This window comes from Streptopelia decaocto (assembly GCF_964273445.1).
Source record: "Streptopelia decaocto genome assembly, chromosome: 1".
Taxonomy (NCBI): domain Eukaryota; kingdom Metazoa; phylum Chordata; class Aves; order Columbiformes; family Columbidae; genus Streptopelia; species Streptopelia decaocto.
The window spans coordinates 135,689,238-135,708,857 of record NC_138663.1 but is presented as its reverse complement, the minus strand read 5'-3'; the positions used below and the strand labels follow the sequence as shown (position 1 = coordinate 135,708,857).

General features: G+C 39.0%; 1 protein-coding gene across 1 annotated transcript; it reads left to right on the top strand.

Moving 5' to 3' along the window:
* The first annotated feature begins 670 nt into the window (after positions 1-670).
* Positions 671-18,961, top strand: LOC309445962 (protein EURL). Its single transcript, XM_082065280.1, has 5 exons — positions 671-870; positions 1,326-1,455; positions 13,566-14,099; positions 17,343-17,405; positions 17,902-18,961. Exons 2-5 carry the CDS (start codon positions 1,332-1,334, stop codon positions 18,060-18,062), a joined length of 882 nt encoding a protein of 293 aa, XP_081921406.1. The 5' UTR covers positions 671-870; positions 1,326-1,331; the 3' UTR covers positions 18,063-18,961.
* Positions 18,962-19,620: the final 659 nt, after the last annotated feature.

The window sequence follows — 19,620 nt, the reverse complement described above, 5'->3', positions numbered from 1 at the left end:
GTAGCTACAAATATACATAGGCAGTGAAAAATAACAGCAATCCCCAAGGAACAATTTTTCTTTCCTAGAAAGCTCAGGTTAGAGTCACCGCACCCCGAGCCGCGAAAGGACACGGTTAAAATTCAGCACAGATTTGCCAGTTCTGCATGTATACGTGGCAGCACATCTCGACTTTATTTTCCCGCTGCCCCGCAGCAACGCCCCCCCGCCCCGCTCCCCCGCTCTAAGTTCCTCCACACAACCGAATTTGGCATTTCTGACAAAATCCGATCAGCACCGATCCCAGGCGCGCTCTGTGTTGCACATCACCAGCTAATTACATGTAACCGCACGCTGGGACAACCGCAGGATTAGGCCCCAGGTGCGATACGAACCCACCGCGCCGCTCGCTCCCACCCGGTTCCCCGCGACGGGCGGGGCGAGGGGCGGGGCGGAAACGCCCACCCGCGCGGCGGGGGCGGGGCTGCCGTGGCACCGGGCGGACTTCCCCTCACCCCTCCGACCCAGCTCCCGTTCCCTGCGCGGGGGCGGCACCGCCGCCGCGCTCTGGGAGAGCCCAACTGCTGCGGGGGAGCAGGGGAGCTCCTGGCCGCTCCGGTCTCAAGGAGGGCGGCAGCCGCAAGCTCCTCCCGCTTCGCCACCCTTCATTGTCCCGCTCAGCAGCGATATTAGCCGCTGCGGCGGGGCGCGGCTCGGCTCAGCTCCAGGACCGCCTGCCCCCGCAACCGTCTTCCCTCCCACCCCGTCCCACAGGAGCCGTGGTCCCGGCCGGAAGCGGCGGGCGGTGCTTGGCGCTGAGCTCCGGCGGTGGAGGCGCTGGCGGCCGAACAATAGTGGCGTGCGGCGCGGGCGAAGTGGCGCGGCGGGGCGGTGAGCGGGAACGGGGCTGCCGCGGCTCTGGCTGTGGCGGAGCGTCTGCGCCGTTAGTGCGCGGAGAAGCGGGGGATGGAGAGCCCGAGGAGGGAGCCTGGGGGGGGAGTGGGACGGGACGGGGCAGGGCAGGGCAGCCTCCAGCGGAGGGGAAGGGGTGCGCGGTTGGGGAGGCGGCGGGAGGGCTCGGTCCCTGGCGGCCCCGGACCCGCAGTGCAGTGTGGCCGCTGCCCGCGCCGCAACCCCCGTGCTCTGAAGAAGAAACTTCCCCGGGACGCTCCCTCCCTCCTTTTCCCCCCGCCCGGCCTGTCGGGGCGGGCCGGGGGTTTCAGCCGGAGCCGCAGCTGGGGGCGGCGCGTGGCGCTTCCTCAGGCGCGGGGCGGCCGGGGCGTCGCGTGGGGGGCGGTTGAAATAACCGTCCCGTCGCTTGTCGCCCCCCTCCCCACCCTCCCCAGGGCACTATGAACGAGGAGCAGTTCGTGAGCATCGACCTCGACGATGACAACGTCTGCAGCGTCTGCAAGCTGGGCACCGAGAAGGAGACGCTTTCGTTCTGCCACGTTTGTTTCGAGCTGAACATTGAAGGTAACGTTGTGTGATAACAGGAGCCGTCTGGTGCCGTTCATAGACTGCTTAGCTCGGAGCTGAACGCAAATTCAGCTTGTCTGAACACCTTCGTAAAGGTTTAAGTTTGAAAAGGTGTATATTTAGAAAGTTTTCTCCCTGGCAAAACTAGTTTGTTAGATTCCTAAAGAGCTTGTTTTCAGTGAAGGTGGGTGCCCTAGCTGCTGTAGTGCCTGCTACTGTAGATGTAAAGATGTGGCCCCCTTTCAAGAGCTTCTGAAACACCCAGGTGTTCATTTCACCTTCTGGTACTAGAGCTCTGCTGTTGATTCAGGTTGGAAGGCATTTATGCCCTGGCTTTACTCAGGGTTTTTGTTCAATACTTAAGAGGTGTCTGTGTATGAAACTTACTTAAATAGCAAATTTTAAAGTGGAAAAGGTTTTCTGGAAGCAGATCAGTGTTTCCCTGGACATAATCAGAGGATTGTTTATTTTTGCTTTCATAAGCTGATAATGCATGTAATATGATGAAACTGTATTCATTGCCAAATCTTCTTAAAGTTTTCAAATTATAAAGGAGGCATTCTGCCCATCTTTTGGAAGATTAATCTTGTAAGCATCATCTCTGGCTTCCAAAGTGGTATTTTTAGAATTTCATACCTTCTTTTGCTAAAGAATTTGTCCATCTTCTGGCTCTTCTTTATGTGCGGATCAGGTGTTGGGCATGAATGAATGAGCATAAATAAGTTATTTCCCTTTTTTAAGTCAAATAAGGATTTTTTTTTTTTTAAGTAGAAATAATGTTGCTTAATCTTGGGGCAAAAAAGTAACTTGTTCCAGTTATATAAAGTGGTATTTGCCATTTGTATATGCATGTGACTATGCAGAGTAATCTAAACTGGTACTGGGCAGTTGAATATGGAGATCTTAATGCTGTTGTGTGAATAGTCCCATTTCTTGATGACAGATAGGAAGAGTTGCTGAGTCTCTGCAATATATGAGAGTATGCTAAAGGTCTTTAGTTCACATCTTAAGAACAGGCTCCCCAGGGAAGTGGTCACAGCACCAAGCTTGTCAGAGACTACGTTCTTAGTCATATGGCTTAGTTTTAGGTAGTCCTGCGAGAAGCAGGAGTTGGACTGGATGGTCCTTACGGGTCCCTTCCAACTCGAGATATTCTATGATGCACTCTACGCGCACTGTACCCAGTGATCTAGTTGCTTATTCTGAACCTTAGAAGCATAAAACTGACTGGGATTTAGGGATCTGTAAGGAAATCTATTCCTTAGTGTTTCTGTTGTACATCTGATTTGAATGCATATATATGTAATAAAATTTTGTTCTTACCTGACAGAGATCTGAAAAATGTATTCCAAATTGGAATCACTTTTAAATACTAAATCAGTACAGTGTTTTGATTTTTAAAAAAACTATGCTTTTATGGTCTTTTGTTGCAACTAACAGCAGTGTAATTTAATCTCAACAATACTTTCATACTTCAGTAGTAATTTGCATGTTTTATAGTTTTGTTTAGAAGAGACATGCTTGTATATTTGCAACTGTCTAACCTAATACAGCCTATCAGTTTTCTTGAATCATCTTACTGCTTTAAAATGATAGGTTTATGGTTCTCAACATGGAGTAGAGATGTTTTCTTTCTAGGCTTTAAAATGAGAAGAAAGCATATTGCTGTAATGAGAATTAAGTGCTTTGGTTACATTCAGAATATATTTTTTGTTTGCAAGTGTTGAAACAGATAATCCAGGATGCATTAAAAATTGCTGGATGGTTTCTATGCTCGGTTGTTTGATAAGCTGTAGCTTTGTCAAAGTCACTTGTTACGGATTTACTTTTCAAGCTAAAACACATGATTATTTTGTACAGTTTTTATTTTTTTTTTCTGAAACTCTTAAGTAGACCTGATAATAGTAAAGATTTCATCTGTGGAGCAGACTAGTTTGCATAATCTTCTAAATTTTCGGTTTATTTTGAAAGAAGACCACTCAAGCAGAATACTGATGAAAGCTCATCTGAAATAACAGGCATCATTATATTAATCTTTTATTTTGCATAGTAAAATAAAAGCATTAATATTCTTGATCATTATAGCATCAAAATATCATAATTTCTGATATTCTGTCTTCTGTGTACCACTTTGAAAAGATGTACTCTTACTGGTTTTGTAGACAGAGGAGGCTTAAAGGCGGCAGAGATTGTGTAAGTGGCTTCAAGGCTGGTGTGAGCCAGCCCTTTACCATACCTGTAGTCACGCTCTTCCTCCTTTTGACGCATTTATTGTGTTCCTGTATTTTTCTGTGACAAAGACTATGATTTATATACATCTAAAATAACAATCTTTTGGCAGCCCTGGGTATGGAATAAAAAGGATAATTCACTAGCTCAGAATGTTATGCTGGATGTTTTCATACTAACCTCCTGCTTGTATTTTAATGAAGTTCAGATGCATTAAAACATAGCTACTTGTTACAGAGTCAACTGTAAGTTGTATCAACTCTACAGATGTGCTATCCCATACTTACATATAAGTGTCATTCTCACTAATAGTTTGGCTGTTTATTTAACATGTTTAAAAACCCAAGCAGTTAAAACATGTACATATATTTTTAAGTAATTCAGGAAGTGAAATGGGCTATCCTGAAAAGCTATTCCTGCAACAGCTAGCACAGTGCTTAAGGCTTGCTCATTTTTAGTGTTGATGTGCAAGCAGAACTTCTCCCTCAGTGAAGTGGGAATAGCTGCTGTTCAGGAACAGGCCAGCTATTAGTCACAGCTCAGCATCTTGGAGGATGCTTAAGTACTCCCACTGTTTGCAGCAGCCTGTTAACTTCCATGTATGAAATTCTGGAAATAGGCTTCCCAATCTCCTGTTTTAAAAGGGTGTCATATTCTAGTACTTTAAAAAACTCTTGAGAACAATTGTTTCCCTTCCTGCCAGCATCTGATTGTTTAAAGTGGTCTATGATAAATCCAGGTGCTTGAAACTGATCTAGTCCAAGGCCACCTGAACCCTTATTGAAATAGATTTTCTGAAAGGTGTATTATATAAACTATGCTACAGAAATGTCATTTATTTAGCTGCACTTAATTACATTATAGCTTGGCATTGGTGGATCTTTGTGTCTTCTGACATCTGTGAGTTCAACAGCTGTACAAGTTTGCTTGCGTGTAGATGGTAACATTGTTGATCATCTTGGTTAAGTAAGATGAGTAATTAGAAATAAGCAAATCAGATAACATCCCCATCTGAAATGATTCAACAGGCCTCTTCCTGGATCAGTGTCATCCTGTGTCTCAGCATTTACCTTCCTGACATTGGGGTGTTTTTTTGGTAACCTTTATTATGTTTGAACAATAGCTCGATAATGATACATAATTGGAAAAAGAAAAAAAATTCTTTTAGTCCTTTATGGGTTTGTGAGGGTTTTGATTGCAGGGTGACAATAAAACTGTGGCAGATGTATTGTTAACCTTCTCTCCCCCCCCGCCTTCCCCCTTTAGAGCCCCTCTCTCTGCCCGCTTCCCACAGAGAACAAGCGATTGGGAGGGAAGGAAGGACAGAGAGAAGAGAGTTGGAAAAATTAAAGATGTTTTACTAATGCTACTAATAAGAATAGAGAAAATAATACAAAATATACAAAACCAATCTTGAAAGTCTCAGCAACTGCAGAGCTGGCACCCAAAGTCCTGAATTGGACTCTGCAGCCAGCTGGAGCTGGATTCAGTCTCTCACTGGGCCTCAGTTTGCAGGGATGACTAGCAAGGTCCTCTCCTAATGTCGGCCATAAGCAAAAAGGGAAAAGGGACAAGATCCTCTCCCACTTTTATATGAAGTATTCACGTGAATAGAATGTTATACACAGTTGGTCAGTTTCTTGGTCACCTGTTTCTCATTGCCCCTCTCATGAGATGTGAATCTGTGCTTATCAATAAGTTTGTGTTCCCTTGCTATGTTTACCAAAACATGTATCTGGTTCTCCAGGAAAATGCAGCTAATATGAAGGCGTTAGCTGACAGGCAAATTCACTAAAAGAGAAACTTGTTTTTTAACAAAACCAGGACACCCCTATACAGAAAGCTTAATCTGTGGTCTGCCTTAAATAACTGCCAAGTTTCTGAATGAGGAAGTTAGTTACTGTGTCATGAAACCATTGGTTTTTATCAGAAATTATGTCTCCAGCATAGTTTTTTTAATACTAGATTTTAGTCTTTTAATGAAATAAAATGATAGTCTAAATGTGGTTGTGCTTCATACTAAGTTTAGTTAATTCACAGAAATCATAATTTTAAGTGCAGCTTGGAATTCAGCTGTGGTGTCTGTCGCAGAATTTAATCAGGAGTGATACATATGGATTATAGGGTCTGTTTCTCTGAAGTTGACTGAAGGAGTGTTGGCAAAGTCAGGAGAGAAAGGAAAATGGACATACAGAAACAGAAAGTCAAGATGCAAATTTAAACTTCCTGCTATTATGTGTGATCAACTTTTCTTCAGGTTCAGGGAAATAGTAACTTTCTTGGAGTTTAGTAGTGCTTTAATAGTTTCAGTCTAAACAACAACAAGGAGGGTGTCTTGAAAGGGCAGTATTTTTGTCCCTGGTGCTCTGACTCTTTCTGCACACTTGGTTTGGGGATTCATGCTCAGGGAAGCTGAGTAAGCTACACAGAAATACTTCATTGCAAGGTTGGTTTTCTGTTTGAAGGATCATTATCAGATGATTTAGCACATCAGAATGCTAATGTGATTATCAGACTTCAAACTATGCAAAATACTTAAAATGTTAGTGTTCCATATGTGAGAAACGAAGCTGATTCTGTACAGTGGTTTTAAAGCTCTAGAGGGGATTTAGAATATCCTGGTGGTGTGGGCTTGCTGGAGTTTGTTGGCTTTTGTTCGCCTTGTGCAGACAAAGTGAACATCAGAGATTGTTTTGTGTTTTGTTTCTCTGAGTAGGTGTCACAATAGTAATCTGTGGATTGAAACAGGAAACATTTTAAATTCATACGTAACTAGATGGCGTAAGTCAGGAAATCACGTGTTGTCTGTTAGTTTGAGGACATTTTTTTTTCTTTTTAATTTCAATAAAATATGGGAAGACAAATGTCTTCTGCTTTTTAATTTCATTATAATATGGGAAAATGAATAACTGAATTCTGGTAGCCAACATATAATCCTAACAACAGATCTGCAGTTACAGCTGGGAAAAAGATTTGAACACACAAAAGTATATGTGCGTATGTATAAAAGCTGTCTGTATGTGTTTATATCAACGAAACAAACCCCTCTGCCTGAGTATGGTGTCCCTACAAGCTGCTTTGAAACCCCAGTTGTAGTGTTTCCACATATGATTGTGGTGCTGTGTGGAGACAACTGACTGCTCTAATTCTCCTACTGGGGGCTGTGACCCTCTGGCCCCTGTTTCACAGAGCAGGCAGGGGCGGCTGGAGTGCCAGGCAGTCCTGCAGCCTGGAGTTGTTTAGATATCCTCACACGGGAATGCATTGTGCAATGCAGATGTGTCCTTCATTAATGCACGCTTTGTGATTCTCTGGGCAATGCATGCGGAAATCCCAGCCTCCAGAACTTAATTCTTGAATGTTTTTGTTCCAACATTGAACTTGTCTCTGAACATGTCGAAGTTTGCAACAATTACAGTTAAGCTTTACATTATTTGTTATAGGTAATTGATCTATCTTAATCTGGTTTTATGCTGGTGTGTCTTAATGCAGAATTATTTAAAATGCTCTGAATTTTCTGAAATTCAAGCGTTCATAACTGAGACAAAACTGTAATAGAAAGGGAAAATCTGATTGTTTGAGCTCATTTTTATTCACTCTTTTGCTTATCTGGTGCTGCTAACTATGATAACATCTTGGAGAATGCTAGCTGACAAGCAAACTGGCTTGCTTCCCGTTCTGTTTAGAGTTGAATAACAGCTGAATAGCAAATGACAGTCTGCATCCCAGGTCCTGTAATATAGAAGAAGAGAGAGTGTAAATACTGGGCATCTATTCCCCAGATTTATGTTAAGATAGTTACATTTCCATGATCATTTGAAGTCCTGATAGACTCATAACATTTGGGGAAATTTCAGGTTGGTGCATCCCAGTCTCCAGGTTGAGACAAAGATGCTATAAACAAATGTCTTACTGCATAGCTTTTTTTCCTGTTGAAGTCTATAAAATCTTGTGTAATATCCTCATTCTGTATTCTTTGTGTTTATCTGAAAGGTTTCGTTTTTATAAGCTGTAAGCACTCGAATGTCACCCTTTTCCTTCTTACACCCTAAAGAAGAATATCTCACTGAAATAAAACGGGTTGTAGGGTGTAGCTGAAGGGATTGTAGCTGCTGTTTTAATTTCATTCTGTTCCAAAATATTACACATCCTTATTTTTTTCCAATGTTAATGAAATAATAGCTAAGAAAAGACATTATTCTGGCAACAAAAGCTAAAAAATTTCATCCTTGTCCTTTAGGCTAGACTTGTTTCAAGGTAGCATTTGCAGTCCAGGGGTATGACTCATTTCTGCAAACTTGAATGGACTTGTGGAACTGGCTGCAGCTTCCAGTAAACCTCTTAACTACGAATGCAAGTCCAAACATAGTTGGAGATGCTATTCTTAATCTTCTAAGTACCGTATAAGTACTGTCGGGTAATAGTAGGGCTGTGTGGCTAGTTCTAAAGGTACATTTTTGAATTCTCTGTGTGTAAACTTTGGAAATTTGTACAGACAAGTAAATTCAGCAGTTACATTACTTACCTGGCATCATCTGGAATGCAGAAGTACTGTCTCATGGCTTCCACTCTCTTCTAGGTCAGTTTAATTGATATTTCTTACAAAGTGTGAGGCACATTTAACATAGTAGTTCCTGTAGTACAGTTTTCATCAGAATGTTTTGTGTTGTCCTATACAGTAGTAAACTCTCTTCTTAGCTAGTGAAGTAGTTTATAGTAATTTTGTAAATATGGTTAAGGGGTCAGTTGGATCTCTATTCTGTCATATCTACGATGTCTTTGCTAAAACACAAATGAGCTAATAGAAATGCAGTGGGAGGTGATTTGTGTGCACACTTGATGTATGGAATGCACTGCCTTTATTCTATGAAAGTGAGGACAGAACTGTAATGTATGAGCAAGATTTCTAGTCTTTACAAAAGTTTTTACTAGTCTTTACAAGGTGTCTGGTTTTGGAAGTTGAATTATGCTGGCATTTTCTTTCTACCCAATCTAATAAATCATAAAATTTAACTCTCAAATGAAATTGCATGCATACACTTAAAAGTAGCAGTTGGGTTTAAGTCTTGTCAGGCAGATGTATTGGAAATGTAAGTCTCTAATGATCCCATTTTTCAGTGTTAGCAGAATTGCGCAACTGAAGAATATCAGTTCTCTCCACCCCTTGTCATTTAGATGTGTGAATGACTTCCAAGTCTAGGTCATCATGGGCTGGTTTTATTTAATGTATTTTAAACAGGTCTTGGGATCTGCTTTTCCATTATAACAATGCCTCTCTTTCAGCACTCCTAGTGAGCAGACTAATAAGCAGAGGTGGCTTAAAATAGGTTAACATGAACATTTGATGTCTTGTGAACCACTTCCCTGTCTGCTGCAGGTCATGGCCCTCTACTCTGGGTAAACCAAGCTTGAGCTGGTCTGATCTTGGTGTTCCTAGTGGAGACTGGCAGATGTTCAGGAGCTGTTTCATGAGCTGGCTAAACACCCCGGTTTCCAGGGTGGTACTGGATGCCTGCAAGAAGGGCAGCTGAGGGGAGCAGCACCTGCAATGTGACCTGAAAGCCAGGGCTCTTAAAGTAGGCAGCCAGGCCTGGTGCTTTTCACAGGGGGTCTTGCTTACTTACAGGTTTATAGGAAAAAGCACAGGTGCCTATCACAAACCTTTCTAGAGCTGACCATTTAGAATGAGGTGAATTGTGCTTGAGAAGCACTTCTTCACTGGCTTTGAAGGCAGTCTCCACAGCTAGCTAAAACTAGAGGTGGACCTTTTCTAAGTGTTCTGACTTAAACAGATAATTTCACCTGTGTTGCCAATACTATACAAACTTATATTATGAAGTGCATTCACTCTCCTTTGACTGTCCTAATAACCACATGTACTTTACACATTTATGGAAGCCATATTCGATGATTCTGTATGTGTGGTGGACGCTTGCTTTGTATTGAGAAGGCAGCTTTTCCTTTCTCTATGGTCAGTTATAAATCTTACCCATAAGTATTTCTGAATTCTTTAAAGGGATTTTAATATGATTTTAACTAACAAATGTCATAGTACAAACATAATTGACTATTCATGTGTCCAGAAGTATTCCTGCTAATTTTAGTCACTCCATCTTAAATTCTGGGTGTGTTTTTTTTTTTTTTTTTTCCTTCTTCAGCTGCTCAAGCTGCAGTTATTCACCATTGCAAAACCAATTTGTTTCCAGCATTGCATTATAAATTGCTAAGAAGAGAATGCAGGCTTTCTTTAACATTATTTTCAACTGATGGAGCTGAAAGACTAAATGAGAGGTTTGTTTTGTTTTTAAAAAAAAAAAAAAAAACAAAACCTAACAAATTGGAAAAAAATAAACCACACAACAATGCTGTGCAAGATGAGCAGGCAGGCTAATGATCACTGATTTGGGTTTTTTTAAATGAAAAACATTTGTTTGGGAAGGGATGTCAAATAGTCTTGGTATTCAAAAGCATTCCTTTTGAATTGAACTTGTTCATTATTGTTATAATCTCCAAATAAGACAACTATTTTAGCCAGCTTTATGTATAAAAGTGAGCAAACATTTCAACTTAGTTTTGTGTCTTTATTATGAAGAAGAGTTATACATAGTTCTCAAAGAATCAGTTGCAAAGGCAGAAATAAGCCTTTGTAAGCTTCTTCCCTGAAAATAATAATAAAAAACCCCCTTTCAATATGATGGAAACTGATCTACTTTCAAGTACAAATGCTTTAAAATGGGGTAGAATTTATTGAGGTGTGATTTCACACCTAGTTATATGGTAAGTATTCTCCCTGCTCTCTGCTACTTTGCACTTGTGAATAACTAGAAGTTACAAAAATGTGTACGTCTTCATAAATTGCCTGATTGGTAGTCATTCATTTACAAAGTTATTTTGCAGGAGTAGGTTAGGACTCATTATATTGAGAACTGTACCAGTATAGAGTAAGAGTTGCTGCCTTGTATAGCTTACAAATTGATTTTTTTTTTTTTTTTGCCTAAATACTAGGCTTTTAAATAATCAGTCCTGTTCTTAGAAGTGCTAAACATACAAAGATACTGCTGAATAAAGTGATATTTCATATTTCGTTTAAGACATCTGAGTTACCAGAATCAGAAGCAAGTAATGGGTGGTAAACACATTCTTTTATGATTTGTCTTGAGGTTTGGCATCATCCTGTGAATGCTGTTTACTTGAGGACTGATCTCTGGCATGACCTTGTTTCCTAGTAGCATCTGCTGTCTTTAGTTAGATATGGTCTTCTAGGTATTATATAATTTTGGTGGAATTTTTTTTTGCCACAGATGAAACTTTCATGCTCTGGATGGGTGTAGGGTTTTTGCTGCTTTGAGTTTCTTTTTCCTTCTGTGAAACAATAAATATGAAAGGTAGGACATCCTTGAACGTAGTCTGCAATCCTGTTCTTGGAAAGTAAGACAAGGGACAAACGTACGTATACCTAAAATGTGGAAAAACAAATGTTGATGGTTGTATGATTGCTGACTTGAAGAACCAGCAAAAAAAATAAAAAGTTTGAGACAGATATTAGCAAACAGGAACATTGAGACAGAACTGAAACCCAGTGAAAATCCTCAGGTCTGACAATAGCTGTTTATCAGAGTTACAGTATTACTTCTTGTAATGTACGGAACTCTTACCTTGCTTTATTTGTCCCTTTCTGTGTGGTATTGAATGAAGTAATGTATCTTCTAAAACTGAATCATCTTTATATATCATGTGTTTGATCCATGCCAGTTTACCAGCTGGTAGATTTTTCTGCCATTGTGATGAAGCAAAAGATATGAAGTAATCTGAGTGGAGTATTAAGTCTTAGGAAAAAGAAACAGGCATCTTCTGTGTCTCAAAGTTGATGGTGTTGCCTACGACAGAAGGACTTGTGTCAAAGAAATGTACTTGCTGTCATACCGGTACGTCATTGCTGGTTTGTGTGGGCACAGCAGCTGCTGTGAATGCTCAGCCCTTGGGTGCAAGTCTGGAAGGTCAGTGGCTGATGCTATTTGCCTTCTCTGTATAGGAAAGGACTAATTGTCACCTTAGGACAAAAGAAGGATTGAGGGTTGTTGTGTTTGGTTTTTTTGCATGTGTTTGTTGCAGTAGAAATCCAAACCAGTTATTTGAAAGCTGAAGCATGTCTATTACCAATTCTATACAAAATGGCATTGGTTTTGTACGTTTTCTTTTCCTTGATGTATTGAAGAGTGGGGTTTTTTTTGTTTGTTTTTTTTTGTTGTTTTGGTTTGTGTTTTTTTTCAGTGGAATAGGAAATGGGGAAAGATGTAAGTTCTGTTCTGGAACAGGGGCAGTTTATTCTTGAATATTGGAAGTGCTTTGTAATAACTTGCTCTGCGTTCAGAAATAGTGACGTTATGGCTAATATGTGGCATAGAAATAACAAAACTAATACTTCTGAAGTAACATTTTTTTCTTCTTCTGTAGTAGTTGCTAATTTCAGGTACATCCAATGTTACTGAGCTTGATAATATAGATTTATTTTAGCAGCATGCCTCTGGAGTGGGAAAGGTAACAATGTTCAGAACTCTTTAAAAAAGTCTTAAATTTTACCACAAGAATTTAAGAGAGTCAGTCAGATGTAACTGAGAATTGTTGTAACATGTAGCTTTCTGTTAATTGCTTGTTAAAGTCTATTATCTGATTTCATTACCTGTTGCATTTCATGGTTTTTCTTTTAACTGAAGCACTTCTGTGCTAAAAGGTAAAATAGCTGCAGCTTGGTTCTTGTTACCTAGTTTTGAAGATCAAATTGCATTATCATATGCTGATTTAAATATTCTAGCTCTAGTAATCATTGAGCACTTTCAGCCAGTCATTCACAGATACATTATTTGTTATATGCAGTGAGGAACTTGTTTGACAGAGTTGTTTTTCGTTATATTGGAAACCCCACAAAAAGTATAGAGATAGTTGAGATAAATGTCAGTTTATCTGTTCAATATTCTGGACTTGGATATTGAATCTACTGCGTAGGTGAATCTGAAGAAAAATAAGTATCCACTGAAGTTGTAGAAAATAATTTTGTACTGGAGTACTATTAACTTTCTGAAATAGTCATTTCTCATACCATCTGTGTTCACTCACCAACTGTAGATCCTCACAGATTGTGTTCCTTTTTAACATGTCAATCACTATCAATTACTTTGAAGTTTGAGTAAGTTACCTGCTGTAGCTGTTTGAATAGTCTTTGAAGGAGGACAAGCAAAGAGGATAATAAGTATCCATCTTGCATGAAATGAATTTCAGGACAGTTTAATGTTGGCATGTGTCGACAGTATTGGAACTTGCTTCTCTAGCTGGGCTGCAGACTTGTACCAATGCAAAAACAATTCAGACTTCAGTCTTAGTTTATTGTATTTGATCACTTGGATGACACAAGCCTGCACACTGCAGTATTTGTTGAGCAGATGGCTCGTAACATTATCTATAGAAGATGGGAGTATGAGTGACTGCTCTCAAAATGCTCTTCACTATTTTTCTATAGAATTTTCTGATATATAGCTAGGATTATTTTACTTCTACATTTTATACACTTGTGTATAGGTGTGGTGCAATAAGGACAGAGTTAGCAGTTAGTTTCATCTGTGATATCATCCGAAAGGCAAATGCAGGTAATCTGTAAGTCCTGCACTAGAGATTACTGTGTGTAAAACACTTTGTATGCTAAGAACTCAAGAATGAGTGGAATTTCAAAAAATTTCAGTGTTTCACATATACTGGTTTATTTCAGTGATTAGACTGTTGATAGGAAAGCATCGGTTCAGTTTTCCTGGTTGCTTGTGAGTAAACATTTTTAAAAATTAGTTGAGTATACAGTAAATTAACTTTTTCCTGTTGTGTCTTTACAGGAGTACCAAAGTCAGATCTTCTACATACAAGATCTTTAAGGGGCCACAGAGACTGCTTCGAAAAATTCCACTTAATAGCAAATCAAGACTGTCCACGATCAAAGCTCTCTAAAAGTCCGTATTCAGAAGTAAAAAGTATCTTGAGCAAAAAAATTAACTGGATCATACAGTATGCACAAAACAAGGATTTAGACTCTGATTCTGAAAGCTCAAAACCATCCCAGCACCAGCTTTTTAACTTCAGACATCAGACTGATAGAAAATTACTACCACAGTTTGATTCCCCAGTACCCAGATACTCTGCAAAATGGATAGATGGGAGTTCTGGAGGCATCTCTACCTGCTCACAAACTCTTTTGGAACAGAGTGAATCCAGTGATTTTGGACTTGATGTGTTAAAAGAAACTGGTGCTACCTTCTGTTGCAGCAGTGTTTTGTGGTCTAATCGCAACCAAGCCCAGAAAGCTGAAAAAGCTGAAGATGATTCACTTACCAATGTTCGTAGAAGGCATCCTCAATACAGCAGGGAAGAACGTGAGTATATATCTATTTACACACCACCTAGCAAGCAAGGGCATTCTCTGAAATACCTCTTGACTGCTTAGTGTCCCCACCGGGCATTAATTCACAGCCTGAAATGCAGCTCTTAACAGTTTGTAATTACTATAAAACCTGTGAAGAAAAAGGCTACGTGGCTAAGCAAATAGTGTGGAAGGGTTGGTTGGTGTGGGGGTTTTGTTTGGGTGTGTATTTTTTTTTTTTTTTTTAATTTTCCTGTTAGTTACACCCCAGTGTAATACAGGACATGCCTAATTTACACAAAAAGGTTACTGCTATGGTTGATTGCAATCACTTTAATATGTGAGCCCTGACAGTTGCACAGTCGTGCCTGTGGAGATCACTAAGTTCCTGAAAACAGCCGTCTCACTGAACTTGTGCAGAGAGCTGCCCTAAGCAATAGAGAAATTACAGGTAAGGTAGCAGAGCAAACTTGTGAAACTACGTTAAAAAAAATAAACATACATTCTTAATAGTAGTAGTTGTTCCTTGTGCATTTTACTAGATTTTTTTTTTTCTTTTATTGAGTATAAGAAAATGGGAAAACCTGTATGCCACCATGTCCCCTTAAAGGCTGTAGCAGTAAACCAGAGCAATTCTTTTGAATGACTGTGGTGATACTGAAAGCAGTGGAAAGTAAGTTTTCCCATTATTTAAGAAGCAAGTCACTAGAAGAAGTCTTTAGAAAAATCTAGGCTGTTGCAGTGTCTCTGGCATCAACCTACATGAAATGGGTTAGCAATAAGTTTCTAGAGATCTCCGCAGTTACCATTCTGCTTTTAGAGCTGTGCATAGTCCTAAACTGGAATTGTAGATAAGGATAAGAATTGAAGAGGATTTCTGAATTTCAAAAGACCTGAGAAAGAAGACAAAAATCGTAAAATATTCAGTGGAAAATTAGATAACACAAAGAAGGTAATAATAGAATTGTGAATATTGGGAGAGTGAGGGGAAGAGGTATTATAAAAAGTTGGAATCAGTTAATCTAGGCTCCCTTCTTTTTTTAATAAACTAACAAACCTGTCCTTGCAAATTTCAATAATTTCACATTCTTTATAAAAGGATTTTATTTAATTGCTGTATGATGCTTCGTATTGCATTTGTAGTGAATTAGTAGTCTTAAAGCTATAAATCAAAACAGATACGCTGTACTATTTGACCACCTGTGCTCTGGAGTAGTAAATTGGGATTACATAGATCAAGACAGCAGTTAACAGAGGAATTATGAAAGCTTGACCTGGTTTATGAGGTTATCTAACTGAATTTAGTGACTTGGAATTTATCTCTCTGGTACCTGATTTTGGGACAGGGAGGCTATAAAGCCATTTTGAACATGATAACAGACTTTTTTTTTTTTCCTCTGTTATGACTGCATAATGCACTTTTGAGGCATTTTTGCTTTGCATTATAAGCATTTAATCTTTCTGCTGTATTTAGCTTTAAAATACATTTGTTTGGAGACTATGATTACATAAACTTCGTATTTTAGAGAAAAACTTAGTCAGACTTTCTCTGACCGAATTATTATTGATAACTTCTCACTGCAGTACTTTCACTCTAATGATGTAGTAGTCTACTAAAAAACCCCTATTGGTAATGTAACTGTAAATTGCTTGGCCAATACTGCTTAAGAATTGACCTCAGCCATGGATAGAACAATCTTTTGTCATTTAAATTCAGTGTTCTGTTTCTTCTCTCTTTCCCTTCTGTGTAAGAATTATGTGGCATGAAACAGTCCTGTCCTGATACACACACTCACACAAAAAGTATGAGCATGGCTATCTGCTACAGTTGATGAAATGTTGATGAAAATTATGAAGAAATGGGAAGTAACATTCTACCACTGAGTATAAAAGGTGAAAAAAAATCCTGACATTTTTGTAAAGCTATCAACTGCTATATTAAATCAAATCAGGGTTTTCATGGACCTTAAAAATTAACTTGAAAGTTGGTAAGGTGTGAGAAAGTAATTGTCAGGTGGGGTGGAGCACCAGTGTACCTGGCTGTTAGAGGAGGAAGGTGAATCTGTTTCACTTTTAAGTGGCCTCATGTCTTAAGCAGCAACTAGGCAATCTTAGCTATTGCCAACTTCTTTGGTTTGGCAATACTGACAGAAAGCTAATATCCCACAAGTGCGACATGTGAGAAAAATTGAAAGAGAAGGCTTAGGATAATAAAATAGTCCTTACGCTTTCAGTTTACAATATATAAACCTCTTGCACTGAGAAATCTCTGAACAAAAGCTGCATGATTGCAACATAGGTTTTTCTCAAGTATGCAGTGAGAGCTTTGCTAAGCTGCAGCATTGTTTAAAAACAATATTTAAAAATTATGAGGTCTTTAAAGCGTGTGTCAGTGCCCTGTATCTTCCTGTGATGATCAGGTTTGTTGTTTTTCACCATGCTGCTGGAAGCATCTCCACAGCAGCCACGGCACCAACCTGCACCCACCGCTGCTGGGTTGAGGGATATCTTGGAACGTGGCCAGTGTTTCCCTACTTGCTGCTGCTGATCAAGGGCTGCATACGATACTTTCACAACTCTCTCTTCTGAGGTTTAATTATCTATTTTCTATAAGGATGATCAACCTGAGATACAGAAGGGCTTTTGAATATAGTCTTTTAGTTCTCACTTGGAACATTGCACAAAAAAGTGAAAAGTAAGCATATTTTTACATGCTTGTCTTTGTATCAAACTAAGATTTTTTTTTTATCATTTGTCGCTGAGGTACTTGGTGGAAACTATATACATTATTCTTACATACAGCAAGCACAAAACTTCATAGCCACAACAGGTCCAGAAGCTGTTTCCTCTAGGCTTGCAAATGTAGCAGGACTTACCTCAGAATTGTCCACTTGCCCACAATTAAACGGGCATACTTGCAGGGACTACCCTGTGGAAACCATATTGTGCAGTCAGAGGAAGGTAAAATATTAAAAGGTCTCAAGCAGTTTACAAGCAATTCTGATTTTGGACATTTTTGTTTTGAGGGCTTGAATTTCCAGACTTTTGACATTGAGGAAGGAGTTTTCCTATGAAGTAAATCCTTGTTTGTCAACATAAAAGAGAGAATTTTCAAACTTTCCACAAATGACTGATAAACAATGTTGCTGCATATGTGTTGGTTGTTAGGATGCAAATAACAATTTGAGAAACTAGGAGTCTGCTTAGGGATGCTTATGTGACTTTGGTATTAGTAATAACAAATTTATTGTTACAGTGACTATGATGACTCCTGGAGAGTTAAAGCAACTTAATGAAAAACTGCTCAAGGAAATCCAGGGTGAGAATTTTTCAGTACTCTTTGTTTTGTTTTCTTGTTGCTTTCTAATAAAGAAAATTAAAAAACATAACAAAAAAACCAAAAGCCAACAACAAAAACAAAAAAAGTGACGGCTTTACAGTTTTCAGTTTTAGCTGAAATCTCTGTATGTTTCCATGTTAAACAAGAAACTTCTAGGTGCTTTTATTATGTAACCTTCTTGGGTAAAGCAAACTCGCACGTGAATACAGTATTTTCTTGATGTTTTTTGACTGAAATCAATTTCATTTTGAGTTATAAACTGATCCACCTTGGCTCAGGTCACCTAAATCTCTAAACTGATTGTTGTGTTCAGTTTACAGTGCATATACCAAGCTGTGCTGGAGCCGGGAAAAAGGGATGTTCTTGTGCATGAGCCCACTTACATGTCTGTGCCTGTGTCATATAATGTCCAGCACTGCTGCTTAACTCTGAAAATACAGGGACCAAGGGCATTAATCTAATAACATTCTTGCAGATGTTTTTGAAGAGCTGACGCAGCAAGTCCAAGAAAAGGACTCTTTGGCCTCCGAGCTCAACGTCCGTCACATTGCTATTGAGCAGCTGCTGAAGAACTACTCCAAACTGCCGTGTCTGCAGATGGGACGAGCGGGGATGAAACCAAATGTCCCCATATAAAGGGGATGAGGAGCTTCTACCCTGCTAGAGAGCTAACTTTGCCTAACAGCATTGGTAACCATTAAGTACAGCTACACAGATATTTAGAAGCTTTTGAGGGAACTTGGGCAGCTTTCTCTTTGCATTCATAATCCATGAGAAGTCTTATTCCACTTCGGTTTTAAGAAAAAAGGCAAATATTTTAGGTATTAAAATCTACTGTAATAAGGTTTATTCACACTTAGGGATTATATTTTTTTTTCCCGTAACTACACATGAGCCTTGAAATGAATTTTGGTTTGTTGGTGATAGTAAAATTGTTTCTAACAAAGAATGACCTGAAGTCTGTAACCCTGCCTCTTTCATACAGAGGAAGAATAATAATTTGAGTTTTGATCAGGTCTGATCATGTTACATCCAAGAGAGCTTTAAGGGGAAAACAGTATTAATGAAACTCATGTTTTCTTATTTATTATGAGCAATATTTTATTATTGAAATTTTATACTAAATAAATATCACTATTTTAGGTACTTTTCCAGATCTCTTTATAAAATGTCTGAATTACTGTGTAATGTTCATGCCTTTGTGTATGATTGTTTATCCTTTTTCAGGTCTGTATCTTTCATGATACATTTAAAAAACAAAAAAATCCTGTTTCCCAAAGAGAAGAATTTCACATGCTAAAGAAAAAAATGTTGTGGTGCATCACTTATTTTTATCAGCTTTATAACAGAAGAATTTGGTTTATGAGAGATGTTTAAAAAAACAACGGGAAAAAAAGCACAGCACTTCCTTTAAACTACAAAAAAAAATTCATACTTTGGTTTTAATGCATAGAAATTGAAGTTGTTTTATATGTGTGAAATTTTCAATGCTGAAAAATTCCTTTGAGAAAACTAAATAAATTTGTAATACTGCATTACCTTGTTATGTGTTTTTTATAAAGTTGGATCAGACTATGATAAAGTGTTCTCATTTTGAAATGCAAATAGTAATGATATATGATAAACCAGAATGGCCTCTGCTTTTTTTAGAACCTCTGTATGTCTACCATACTGAGAAGTCTTAGTTAATCTTTGCCAAAATTGTCATCTGTAGAACTGGATTTGTAAAACTGAAAATTGCCTGGGTTGCACTGAAAAAGTTAGGACTGGATGGGGAGAAACTTCCCTGCCACCCCCCACCATGTTAAAGTCGTAGAGTCTTTGTGCTTTCTGTTTTGTATCACTTTAGGTGAAAATAGGGAGTAATTTATATGACTGAGCTGCAAGAATGACTAGCATGAAGAAAGGTTTAGATTTTATTTTAAAATCAAACTGAGAAGCCAAAGTTCAGACTAAGTTTATTGTGCTCCTATAGCAATATCCAGACTACATAGGACGGATTAATTTTATTTGTTTTCCATAGTGTAGTTTTGGAGGGGCCCTGAAAGGAGTTTGGAACACCTTGAAAGTATGTGCGAGTGGGGACTTGAACTTGTCTGTCTCGGGGTGTTTTATGGATTGGGGGAGATCAATAATGTCATTGCTTACATACACAATCGGGCCTTTAAGTGTGCACTAGTTAATACTTATAGCT

Coding starts and splice junctions, on each gene's coding strand:
- LOC309445962 (XM_082065280.1), top strand. CDS start 1,332: ATGAACGAGGAGCAGTTCGTGAGCATCGACCTCGACGATGACAACGTC. Junction 14,100..17,342: donor TCAATACAGCAGGGAAGAAC/GTGAGTATATAT, acceptor TTATTGTTACAG/TGACTATGATGACTCCTGGA. Junction 17,406..17,901: donor ACTGCTCAAGGAAATCCAGG/GTGAGAATTTTT, acceptor ACATTCTTGCAG/ATGTTTTTGAAGAGCTGACG.